At 38.5% G+C, this 13,644-nt stretch overlaps 1 protein-coding gene across 1 annotated transcript in view; it reads left to right on the forward strand.

The window, feature by feature from the left end:
- The first annotated feature begins 216 nt into the window (after positions 1-216).
- vipr1b (vasoactive intestinal peptide receptor 1b) overlaps positions 217-13,644 on the forward strand; it is an 80,163-nt gene continuing 66,735 nt past the window's right edge. The window contains exon 1 of the mRNA XM_061713416.1: positions 217-394. Coding sequence (XP_061569400.1) covers positions 341-394 — 54 coding nt within the window. The 5' untranslated portion in view covers positions 217-340. The remainder of the gene's footprint in view (positions 395-13,644) is intronic.

Genomic DNA, 13,644 nt, shown 5'->3' on the forward strand with positions numbered 1-13,644 from the left:
CAGGAGCTCCGGGCTGAAGGCTGATTTATGGTTCTGCGTTACACCAACGCAGAGCGTACGGCGCGGAGTGGCCGCGTACCCTACGCCGTAGGCTCTGCCGTAGGCTTTACGGGCTCGTCAGTGGTGCGTGGAGTTGTGAATGGGGCGAGCAGCGCCGCTCTTAACACACGCAGCTCTGCTGCCGGAGCTCACAGACACGCAGCTGAACGCACGCAGCTCCAGCTTCCAGCTCACATCTGGCCACAATCACCGGGGAGATTTAACACAGATTAATGAGCAATTAGAAAACTTCTAGCCAGCGGTTCCTTTTGCAAAACTGACAAGACAAAAGGAAGACGAGATGGCTTCTTCACAACTACTTTATCTGTTGCTGCTGTACGGATATCTGCCAAAAGTAAGTACCCAATACTTTTTACTCCAGAAATATACAATTACTTCAGCCAACGAGAATTGTGTATAATATGTTTAACTTCATTAAATGAGATCAACATCCAGACCTCTTATTGTTATCATCTGAACCTTAAAAATCACATTTGTATAATATAAGAGTGTGAAAAAAGGTATTTAATGGATAAAAATGCAATCTGACTAATGCGGTGTAAATGCCATTTTCAAGAATGTTCTCTTTTCATGCATGCTCCCAAGACTTCTGACTTTTAAAGCCTTTTTCATCCCTTTGTCAGATGAGTCGAGTACATGTGAAGGTGAAGTTCTCAGCTGGCAACAAAGGCTATGACAAACTGAGTTTTATATTTCTATATTAAAAAAGGCAGCTCAAACCGAGGCAATAGAATTTAGTTTCACAGATTCAATTACAAATCAACTTTGACGAAATACAATTTGAATTTAGCTGCTTTCACTTCCAGTCACATTTGTGCTCCTACTAAATTTATTGGTGCTCTGTGATTGATAAGACTGTATTACAGGCTGACAGTAAGTGCTTTCAACTGGACACACTACTTATATACTCATATTCAATTTACTGATGATTCATCTGCTGTTGTGTTGAAGTTGTTGTTAATTAATTTGTGGTAAACAGATCGATACGCACATGTTACATCATATTTGAGTGTCTCACAGGGCTTGACGCTTTTTTTGAACCATTTTCTCCCAGAAGACATGCCGAATAATTCAACTTGACTGCTTCACCTTGTGGTCTTTGTGAGATTATGTACAGTAGCTGGATGACAAGTCTTGAACATTGCTGCATGGTGATATTTCAGCAGCACTGTGCTTTGCTGCAGGGAGTTTTAGTAGCAATGTGTTCACTGTGGCTTTTCCACACATTCTGCTTTTAAATTACAATTCGTGAAAGACCAGTCTCTGCCATACCTCAAACAAAAAACAGCCAAGTGCTCATAAAATGAGAAAATCTGCTTCTTTGCATGGTTTACACACTGGGCTCAAGTGAACTTCTTATGCACAGTTGTCAGTTAGTGCGATATTAGGGATCACAAATTATGATGCTTTCTGTTCCAATTTTCAAAACCCTTCAGAGAAAATCAAAGAGGAGTCAGGGACTTAACAGGAGCTTTTTTTTTTTAAATAAATCAATAATAGCTGTGACTTTTAGCTGTCTGACGCTCAGCATGGCTCCCTTTACTGCCTTCCAGGAAAGCTCTTTTCAAGTCAAATAGACTGCAAACAAGAGGCTGTGCAGAAATGTCTCTCTTCTCACCTCTAACAACTGTGAGATATCTGGCCCACCCTGATGCTTCGGATCGACCAGAATTGTCTTTTGTTTACACAACTACCTTAGTGACTCTTATAGGGTGTCTTTTCTAAAGCCCATGTTGGCTGCATTACAATAACACAACCTGACGTTTCATCACTATATATAGTGAGGAAATGTGGTGTTGAGGGGTGCCCACAAAATCCCATAAGTGGTTAAAAAGTGCGTGTTAGTGGCTGGATGTCACTGTTATTGATTTAACACAAAGCAGATGGGACGTGGAGGAAGAGGAAAGCAGCGGGGGTGGGCAATAATGACTTCTTCTCCTCTTTCTTTCTAAACATGAGACCAACTGATACGCAAAAAAAGAATCAATTTGAATAAATAAGGCACCCATTTCCAAATAATTTGCTTTAAATGGCTTGAAGATGATTTCCTATTGTGATTTAATTGGGAAAGGTAATACAAAACGGATGATTAAATACATATTTGACTTGTGTTCCCTCACTTCGGCAAAAGGTTTAGAAAAGCAGCTTAACACAAAACATGATGGTAAATGAATGTACATGACAATCATTCTTGGTGTAATTTAGAGAAATTCAGGCATAATTCTTGAGTTTTTTCTTTTAAATTAAATGTTATTTGAAAAAACTCCTTGTTACACAAATAGGGACTCTTATAGGGTGTCTTTTCTGTGTAAAATCATCTCATCTTACCAAACATTATCCCCACAATTATGTTTTCAAGTGTTACAGCTCTGATCACACTGGCATATGGGGAGGCTCAGGCTCCCTGCAGTGGCATGAAGGCGTGTTATTGAAAGAGTATTACTTGAAGTGTATTATTGTAAGAGAGTTACTAAAGGATTTCTGATTATTGTGAGTGTGGTTCTCATTTTGTTTTGCTGTGTGAGTCCTTGTTTGCATAAGATGATAGTGAGGGCTGCTGATGCTTCTTTCACGCACTCTCGTAACCTTTTTGCCGCCCTGATGTCAGCTTCCTTTCCAGATATTGGCTGGTGGGATGTGGCCTCATATTCTTTTGACTCTGCTAGAAAACTGTTGTGTTTTTTCCCTATTTTTCTTGCTAGTGGTTTTTTGTTTTTTTTCCCCCCTCTGGGGTTTTACCCAATAGATCGTGTAGTTAATACTGTGAAGTCTTTTACTGGCTCCTTGACTTTTGGGGTTCGATGTTTGGCTTCTGCTTTGGTTCTTTTCTCATCTCGCGTCTTGAGGGTGTTTTGTGATCCTTGGACATATCAGCGTACTCTTTTGCTGTTAAGCAAGTTTTTCATATACTATTATATGTTATTCTACAATAATCTGTGAATGTCTACTGATTTTGGATTTTTTTATTGTTTGGTTTCAAACAAAAAAGTAGGAAATTGTGATGAAATCTGTTATTTCAGTAAATCTGTTGTTCTTTTCCTTAATGAGCTCCTGTGAGTACATTCAGTTCATGTGACTGAATTTTGGGGGTCCGCTGTCCTATGCAGCTGCAAGGATTCACTACAATTTTATTTTGTATAAAAGCTTTGCTTTGCTCTGGAAAAAAATTCAGTTCTCGTGGTCACTCCTTTAACTTAGCGGGAAATATGTGACCCTTATTTCGGCTTACTCAGGTATGTGGTTAATATATATATATATATATATATATATATATACTTTTCTACAACAGAAATACAATAAATATGTATGGAAAACAGGGGCAGAGCTTTAAGTCGTGCAAAAGAGGCTGTTGGCAAACACATATTCTGCATGTCCGCCTTGCTCATATAAATTAAATCTTTTTTTTCCTGCTTTGTTACTGCTCTTTTGCAACAACAAAACAGCAACGAACTCATCGTCAGTCATTCGAGCGATAACATCCGACTTTCTGCACACAGATGATTCAAAAGAGACAGAGATGTGAGAGGCAGTCTGCCATCAAACTCAAACATGATGGTGCATCAAAGACCCGCTCAGTGACTGTCAAATAAAACGCTAATCCCATATGCTTCAATTTTTATCTGCTCGGTGCTGCAGTTTAGAGTGAGATAATAGTCCTTGAATATTGTCGTTGTGATAGTTTAGAGAATGCTCTATAGGTCTGGCAGCTGTGTGCTCTGCCCTGATATGCACATGGATAGGTTTCCCTTTAGTCTGGCCAGGCATACTCATTCCCTTTGCAAAAATTCTCTCCTGTGACACTTGTCTGGTATCCTTCCCATTCAGAGCCACTTCCGCCAGGACTTAACATACTAATCTAACCACAACACAGCGAGAAATAAGAGTCAGGATGGCTGGCCAGGTCAGGTTCCCTCACATTCACCAAAGAAATGTAATGTCATTTTACAATTTCAAACTAAGTGAGACTTATCATCTGTTCGTTTGACCTTCTCGTGCCATTCCTTGGCTTTAAAAAATTAGTTTTGGTGGCTAAACCAAAAGACTGATTTTTAGCAAATTTGATAAAAAGAAAAAGAAAAAAGAAAAACATAGAAATTATGCGAAAGTGGAAGTCAAACTTGGAGCCTCCAGGTGAAAGTCGCTTAATTCAAACCCAAGACAACGTTGTATGGTATGTTTGTTTTCATTAGGTTTGAAAATGCACGTTTTGCCAGAGTTGTTTCATAAAATGACAATCAATAAAACATACATTTCTCTGCATTGAAAATATGTCCCTACATGATTGTAGATACCTCAAAACAGGATGATAAAGAAATAGCATGACATTTTCATAATTATACCCTTTAAAATAAAGGAGAGACATCACTATTCACAATTCCAACTAAAAGGGAAAAAAGGTAGCATCTTAGACACGTTACTTAAACTTGTAAAAATCAATGTTGGATACTGTGTGAAAGTCAAGTTATTTGTGAAAATGTTTGCAGAAAAAAAACAAAAAACAATTGGATTTTACTCTTCAAAGTTCTTTAACTACTATACATGTGTTTGAGTGTACATGCATTGCAGAAATCAGGAATATTTAAAAATAAAAGCAAATGTCTAGGTGTTAAAAACAATATAGCTTAGCAAGCTTTACATTATCTTAAAAACTAGAGTCTGACGATGTTTACTTTTGGGGATAATTTTAAAGTTTACATCCACAACTATTTTAGAGATTTAGTATGGTCCATATCATACATTTTTATTTCACTCTGGACTCCTGAAATCTGAAATAACAGGCAAGTGCTTGAAGCAGAAGCACGGACTCGCCTCCTTTTACATCAGTCGTCTCTGCGACATTTGGTAGTCAACTTGTCAGACTTATTTTTTCGGAGAAGTGCTGCATTGACATTAACAAAAACATGGCATTTATATTGGCAGAAGCCAATACTGAAGTGAGAACTTAATTCATCCATCCATCCATCTTCTACACCCGTTTTGTCCTGTACAGGGTTACGGGGTCTGCTGGAGCCGATCCCAGCTCGTTACAGGCGCGGGAACTTAATACACTAAGAACATAATAAAAGTCTACTGTGCCTTCTGGATGTTGCAGCAGTCAGCAGTAAACACCATGTACATTAACACTAGTGCATGATGGATTCAACAAACAAGAAAAAAACACATGTTAATTACATGCTAATATAGGAGCTATATAAGATGAATACTGTTGGAAACATGGACAGAACCGAGTGAGCGATCTTAATACTTGATGAAAAATAATCGATATCTATTCACTTCATTTGAATAATCTAAATTCAAAACAAAAGTTATCTCAAGTACTACATAGAAAGCAAGTTAACATGTTCACTGAAGTATAAGGAAATATAGTTAAATTCAGTCCATCTATAATACAATTGTATTTCAATTACATCCAACTAAATAATTTGTAATCCAGCTCATTCTAATTCAATCAAATTTAAATGCATATGCCAAGAACAAGCTGACAGTGGAGAGGTCGCATGAGAGGACAAGAAATAAACACCAGCAAAGACAAAATGATCTATCGATACCACTTACACACACACACACACACACACACAAAAAAGAGAAACACATTTAATACCAATAGTAACTGTATACACATGCATCAGAATTAAAGAATGAGGTCACGGATTGAATAATCAGAACAAAAATAAATAAATACAAAAACAAACAAATAAACAAAAAAAAAAGGTCTATGGCAGCCTAACTAAAAGGCCACCTCAAATTTATCAAAAAGGAAAGTTTTAAGCTTTGTGTTAAAAGTTAGCGAGAACATCTGCATTCTAAACAGAAACGGGTTCCAAATTAGAAAAGCCTGATAACTTAAAGTGCTGCCCACCTCAGAAAACCCCAGGAATCAGGAATGAGCCTGCAGTCCGAAGTGCTCTGTTACAAAAATGTCAGCTCTTTAAAATATGACTGAGTTTAGCCCTTCAGGACTTTATATGTGAGTAAAAAAAAAGATTTTACAAGAAACCCAAATTGAAAAAATATGATCTCTCCAGCTAATCCCCATCAGAACACTTGCTCACGCCATTATTTTGGATCAGCTAAAGGCTGTTCAGGGTACTTTTAGGACACCCTTGAAAAGGAATTGTTTTGAAGTAAAAAAAAAAACAAAAAAACAATCCATCCTAATTTTTGTGCATTGCTTTGAAATATGGATTTCGTTGTTTTGACAATACGGTAAGACTGTTTACATGAATTATTTAATTGAGCTACAACTGGACTCCTTTCTTTTCGCATCTGAGGGGTAGAAAAAGATTTACTGATCAAAGCATGCCATATTTTTTCACAGTAAATGGCATTAGTGCTTTCTTTCAGCTTGTTAGCATTAGATAGATAGATAGATAGATAGATAGATAGATAGATAGATAGATAGATAGATAGATAGATAGATAGATAGATAGATAGATAGATAGATAGATAGATAGATAGATAGATATTTGTCATTGCAGGTCTCGTGCGCAAAGAAAAAGGAAAAAAAGAAAAAAATACAATAAAATACTTTTTGTTTTTTTACTGTGATGTGATCTGATGTCTAATTTTATGTCTTTAAATACATGATTTATGAGGAAATGGTTAAGTTTTGACTTTGCAAGTTTTTAAGATTTTAGAAATAAAAGGGAAGTTACATGTAAATCTAACATTAAATAACATTCCTGGATCAAAGCTATTTTTAAAGTTAAGGTTCAAACATTAACCATAAAAGTGAACTATAATTATTTGATTGATCACTTAGCACGAAGCACAAATTAATAATACGATGTTTGGAAAATGATTTTATGCAATTGTTTACAATGTTGCACTGTATTCTAGCTGTCAGTGTTTCAGAATAATGATCTGCTCTGGTGTTTATTTTGGTTGGGCTGCAAAGAAGTTTTTTTTAATTTAGGCACAAATTTCATATGTTGCTCCCTGGCAACTAAAGTTCAAGATTAACAACAAAAGTTTTGCACGGGTTGTAAATGTCTCTCTGCAAGCAGATACAAACACATCATTTTGAAGTGTCTGGCCACACACAGACATGAGACCATCTTTTCATTTTCCTGTCAATTTCCCTCATTTTTTATTTGATGGCTATCTTGTCCTCAAACAAAGGAAAGTTGGCAGCCATTTTAAAAGGACAACAATAAGTAAAAACCTTATGCAGCACCCTGGCAGCCCTCATGATGAGCTCTGCACTAACACACTGTCAGAGCTGACAGGTATTTATGAGCTGTTTTGCTCAATGAGACACAGTATGTGCGTGTGTTTCCTGAAGGCACTGCAGAGGTCTCCTTATCATCTATATTGTTCGGGACTGACTGTTTGATTTATTGCCCTATTTATCAAACTCCATGGATAAGCTATCCATACCTAAGATATTCTGGGTACATTTTCAATATCAGGTGGCAGACACTTCATTTTGTTTTTCTGTATTTTAATCCCGGGCACAAAACAAAAACAAACAGACTCCCAGTCAAGTGGTCCCATGTTTCTTGTAACTTGATGGATCAAGGGGTTCAGACACCCTTGTAAATCCAATGCCATGAACTCTGGTGATTGTTTTATAACTGCTCGCCCTCTGTGATTTTGGCTCTTTTCACAATAAACAGCCTTATATGAACTAATAAACCTCTGCTGCAGTGGAGACCACTTGATCCAAGTAGCCTCCAGGCTAAAGCCGTGTACGCATTCCACTATCATGTCTGTTATTCTCCCTGATAAAAGAGCTTGTTGAAGTTTTATGAGGTCTAAGTGTCTTTTTGGGGTAGCATCGAGTGGAAACTGGGATAGTGTTTCCCAAAACACAAAACAATGCTTTATGTCACAATCCATAATTAAAACGGACGTGGTTTGAAAGAGAATCTTTTATAGAGGAAGACAAAAAACAATCAAAAAGTCACAATATTTTTGACAACTCAATATGACAGTTTAAAAAAAAATAGCTAGAAAGAGGTAAACGTTTGACATTAGAAAACCCCCAAAAATCATTATCAGGTCTAAAATTACAGTACAAGTACAACCTCAGATGAACAACAGTCTGTAACATATTAAACTGTGATTATTTATTTAAAGGCTGTTAAGTAAGGCCCTGTCCCAATACTCCCACTACCCCTAGTTTTCATCACTACCCCTACATTTTGCGCGTTCCCGTGAGGGTAGTGGTGTCCCAATTCCTCTTTTCACCTAGGGGTAGTGAAGAAAACGAATGTAGTGGCTATGAATCTGTCTCTACGGATCGAGGGTTTTCCGATGTTCACTAGCTGAACTAGGGCCAGAAAAATTTTGCTCCTAAACCCGAATCGCGCAAACCCGAAGCGCATGATGAGATGAGGTCTCTCCTCCTCCTCCATTTGCACAAATTGATTAAACCAAAACAAACTAAGCACACGTAATTAATTTGGTAGATAGAGTCCAGTTACTACAGAATAGCCTACAGTTCAGTTGGCCTAACGTTACACTCCCCGAAAAAGTGTCGGGTCTGACACATCCACAGCATTAATTATGCAGGGCAGGCTGCGAGAGTGCGGATGGGTTTTATTATAATTTACACATTCACCGGCTAGTTTGCAAAATAGCCGTTTTTCTACATTAACCCTAACATATATATACATACCAACAACCATTATTCATTGCATTATTACTTTTGTGGGAAGTTATTACAACATTGAAAGTTGAAGATTTTCACTTCCCCACAAACGTAATAAATCTCTACAAACATAATAGTTATTACATTTGTGGGAAATCGCGTGTTACGTTTGTAGTAGGCAGCGACTATTACGTTTGTGGGAAATGTATTACATTTGCAGGATTATTACATTAAAAGCTGCATATTTTTATTACGTTTGTGGTTTATTACGTTTGCAGGCGTTATTACATTGGCGGGCGTTACAGGCATATTAACAGCGCTACAGCTGAAATTAAAACAGCTTTTGGCTCTCAGCTTCCTGATTTTAGGGGTGGTGCTGAAAATAGATGTAGGGGGAGTATTGGGACAGGGCCCTGGGAAGATTTCAAGTGCACTAAAATCTGTGGCTTCTTTTTTAGTGGTAGTGGTAGTGAGGGAGGGCTAGTGGTAGAAAGTTAGGTATTGGGATTGGCCCTAAGTCTAGGTTCTGTCTGACCTATGACCTATGAACATCTCCTGACCATCAGCACCCAGTACATAACTCAGTAAACTGGAAACAGAGTTGGGGGCATCCTGCTACCCAAACCATAACATACATTGCTCCAATCACCAACAGGGGAGAGTTTGTGTTTGTGCACACAAAGTTTGGGTTGGTGGCTTGTAAGAGTTTATGATATGGCACGTTTTCCCAGTAAACACGAGAGACAGGGGGATGAATGGAGCTATCTCTCCATGTTTTGTTGACAAGTATTAATAGATATGACACTATCCAGAAATCCCTCACCCTACCTTTAACAAAAACTAAGCCACAATGATGTGATCTGTTCAGTTGGCTCAGGTGTGTTTAAAGGAGCATGAGACTCCTTTTTAAGAAATGAGACTCTATTAGCGCCACCATTCGCCACGACGGCTGTCGGGGGTACTGCAGCCAACAGTGAAGCCGGCACGGGAGAACGGGGAGAACGTGCATGCAGCGTCATTTGACGTCACATCCGCAGGACAGCGCGGGAAATTCGGCCCCCGAATTGCAGCACATTTTGCAGCACACAGCCTGTTCAAGGCAACGGAGAGATACACTAGAGGGCTCATTCTTTTTGATTTGGAACGCTTCATCTGACATAATTACTAGAAAACTTAAAACGTATACGATTTTTTTTTTATAAATCCTGCCTCAATCCTGCCTCATGCTCCTTTTAAGCAGAGAAACATGTAAAACATGTAACATCAGTAGAAGAACAACCTTGACCTAATTGATGTGTTGTGCCTGGACTTTAAGAGAGTTGTGTGCAAACAAAACCTAAAGGAAGCAAGAAGAGTGGCTCAAACTTCCTCCATGATGATGTGAGGTCTGAAAACATTATACAGATAGTTAACACAACTAACGGCGGTCTTCCCACACTGTTTCTGCAATTTGTTCTTGTTTTTGATGAGTAAATAACAACAGTGTGTCGTCATTTGTCTGAGGTTGTACTGATATAATTTGATATAAAACGTGGTAATAGCCAAATGATCAGAGGATTCCTTTTATATCTGGATTTATACAACCGTAGAACTGAGAAATGGTCTGACAGGACTGTGTAGTGGGGTTTTGCTTCTCCCTTTGTGGATGTGAGAAACTGATGGAAACTGATATCTGGGCAGGCGTTGTGAGCACGTCTGTGCCTATGAGTACTACTGTGTATTAACGAGCAAGTTAAGTCAGATTTTTTTTCTTTCTCCACTGAATAAATCATATTGCTTGGGTAAAAAAGGCTCCCACAAAGGTTGGACTAAGAGCAGAATACTCGCTGGTCTGTTTCTTTCTAAATAAAGAGCTTTACAAGCAGCTTGAAGGGGCTGCATATTGGGTATAATTTTTGGTTTTGATGTTCGGGTGTTTTTTTTTTGTCTTTTTAGCTTGTTCCCAGGTTCTGCTGGTGTGTGACTTCAAGTGTTTTCTTTTAAGGTTTTGTTTTGGACCTCTTGCTTTTTTTTGTGTGTGTATTTCCTAGAACGCAGAGACGTTAAACCAGAATGCACATTGAAGACAGATTTCTTTTAAAATATAAGAGAGAAGAGACTTGGTTTCCTGCTGAATGTGGGGTGGGTCTTTGTCCAGAAATGAACGATGTTCCCTGCCGTCCAGAGGCAGGGAGGGATTTCCACAGTGAGAGGCTCTGAAGCAGGTGGGAGCCAGTCCAACAGGTAATGGACACCGAGAAGCAAATGGACAGACTGATATGAACAGGTCACTCACACATGCTTGATAGGCTGGAGTGACACTAGATGATCCGCACATCTGCCCTCTGGGAGCGTCAGGGTTTCACAGATAGGCCTTTACAGCAGAGACGACTGAGGTCTGCCACTATACACATACCAGGGACGGCTTCTGTGATAATGTCGAGACAATGCAATGGAAGGGAAGGAAAAGCAAGAGGGGAGTGGTAGGAACTAGCAGGGACAGGAACTGGGACACCTATAACTTCTTTTTATTTTCTAATTTTTTATTACTTTAATTAAATATATTGCCTGGAATCTTAAAACAATATTACAAACATTTGTTCTCAGAAACATCAATGTAATTTCTAATTATGGCCCATTATACTCTGCTATCCAAGTGAGGCTAGAAATAGTTGTCTTAACAACTTTGCATTGACAATTCACACAGCAATAATTTTGGCCATATTAAGACACTATTACTACCTCCCAAGGCAAAGCAGCAGAAGAAAGTGTTACGCTGTTTCATCTCTGTGTGTTTCACACACGCAGCGGCTTGTGAATGGAGCAAGTGGTTGAGAGTTTGTAGCTGCTGAGGACCGAGCCACCAGAATTCAGATTGGTGGACAGCTGCTCATCCTCAGACCTACAACCTCACAAGAATCAGATATGGTGCTTGTGCTACGGACCCTGGTGCAACAGAGATGTTGTATGTTAAAGAAATCATTGTGGCAAAGGAAATTACTGTTTTGTGCAAGAAGTGATGTGGTGTAAAGTGTCAAAAACAACGCACGCACGCACGCACGCACGCACGCACGCACACACACACACGCAGAAAGGAATTGTGAGTTTGTGCTTTGTTGTTTATTTTTGGACAATTTAGTTTGCAGGTATCCGAATGATAGATGATGCTCATATACAGTGGATTCAGGAACATTTGTCTTATTGTGAATAGGTTAAATAGTTTTTAACCTAAAAGAGACTGAGCACATCATTGTCATATCTGAATATACATATATAATTTTTATTAAGGGTGTCAAATTAACACGTTCATTGCAATTTATTCATTACAAGCATGTTTAGCAAGTTATGTTTTTTAATCGCTTAATCTATTTTTTAATCTCTAACTTTACTTTTTCTGTTTGCAAGTTGCCTTTATTATGAAATCTGTATTACAGACTTTGCTCACCACCAAACCAGCTCAAATTAAGCCACATAAACGCAAAGCACCTGGTTGCGAGCGCAGCCACAGCTAACGTTAGCAGCAAAGATGTTGCCACAACAACGGTCTTCTCCAAACTAGACTGGAGGAGAGCAGCGCGCGCATGCGCACGTGTGTGACAGAGAGGCTGGCGAATGATCTTGCCAAGTGGATGTAAATAGCTAGGACTGCATCTGTTCAAGTCTGTTAAAAGAATTAATAAATTACTTTATAAAGCCACTTTTTTGTTTTTATATATCAATCTTTTGATCTGCCACAATAATGTAATGAATTTAAAAGGAAAACCTCAAGTTGAGGGCTTTTTTCAGCATTTTTTAGGTGATATTAATTAGATTAATTAATTACAGATTTTAATTAATCTAAATTGTTTTAATCGCTAATACATGTATATGAAAAAAATCTCATTGCCTAGCAGGATTTTAGATGTAGTTATGTTTGATTCTAATATTGCTGCTATGAACAGACAGCACTGTCTGTGCATCACCACACACACTTATTGTCACACACAACTTCTCCAGTCATCTCAACTGAACGTTGTCCTAAAATGGCAAAGTCTGGTAATGAAGTCAGTGAGAGCTCTTATACAACTAAATTTCCTATCTTTGTAATCCTAACAAGTTTAACAAAGCATACAGAAATTGTGTGTACTTGTCAAACTACCCATGTGTAATACTGCATTAAACAAAGTTTCCTCTGGCTCGTTACCACAACTCACCATCAGAAGCCAACAATCAGCAAACAGATAATAATGCTTCAACATTCATGAGATGTTTTGGATTAACTGTTTGTGGTTAGTTGTGACTGTGTTTATAGGTTTTTTTTGTTTGGGGGGTGGGGACTTCAATTGAATAATTCTGTGCATATGGTTTATAAATATGATATTCTTACAACATATTCAGCATGACATGTTCTTTTCCTTTATGGTCTGCTGGGAGTCCATCTGCACCGCTGCTGGTGAGACGGCATCAGTGAAGCAACATCATTGCAGAGACATGCTTTTCCAACCAATAAGCAGATGACTGGCTTATTGGAAAGAGAAGCAGGTCATGCATTATGCAAGTGACACCTCTGGCATTTTTGCCTAGTTTTCTATGCAAGATCCTGAAAGTGGCATTTCCCCCCCCTTGAAATGTTTAAGATAAAACTTGGTGATGGACAAGGTAGCAGTCATTGTCATTTTCTGACAACAGCATCTCTCCCTGAGAGAGACTTTCAGACCAAATTTGATCAAAGTGGAGCATTGTCACGTTGACCTACAATTTATTTCATGCTGATCCAAATTAAAGTTAAAAATGTCTCCAACCTCCAGTAGATTTGCTCCTGCATCCATTTTGCTCTGCACAGATGTAGTCTGCGGAGTAAACTCCTGCCTCCCAGCCGCTCAAGCGCTATTATTTAGAGTATGTTGGATTTTCGTCTGTTATCAGCTGCAGGCAAAGACTCCTGTGAACAAAGTTGTGTGGGTAGTGTCAGGATGACCGCATCCATGCAGGGAGAATATGAGTGAATCACTGGAAGTTATTTCATAAAG

The sequence above is a fragment of the Cololabis saira genome, chromosome 22, assembly GCF_033807715.1.
Source record: "Cololabis saira isolate AMF1-May2022 chromosome 22, fColSai1.1, whole genome shotgun sequence".
Lineage (NCBI taxonomy): Eukaryota > Metazoa > Chordata > Actinopteri > Beloniformes > Belonidae > Cololabis > Cololabis saira.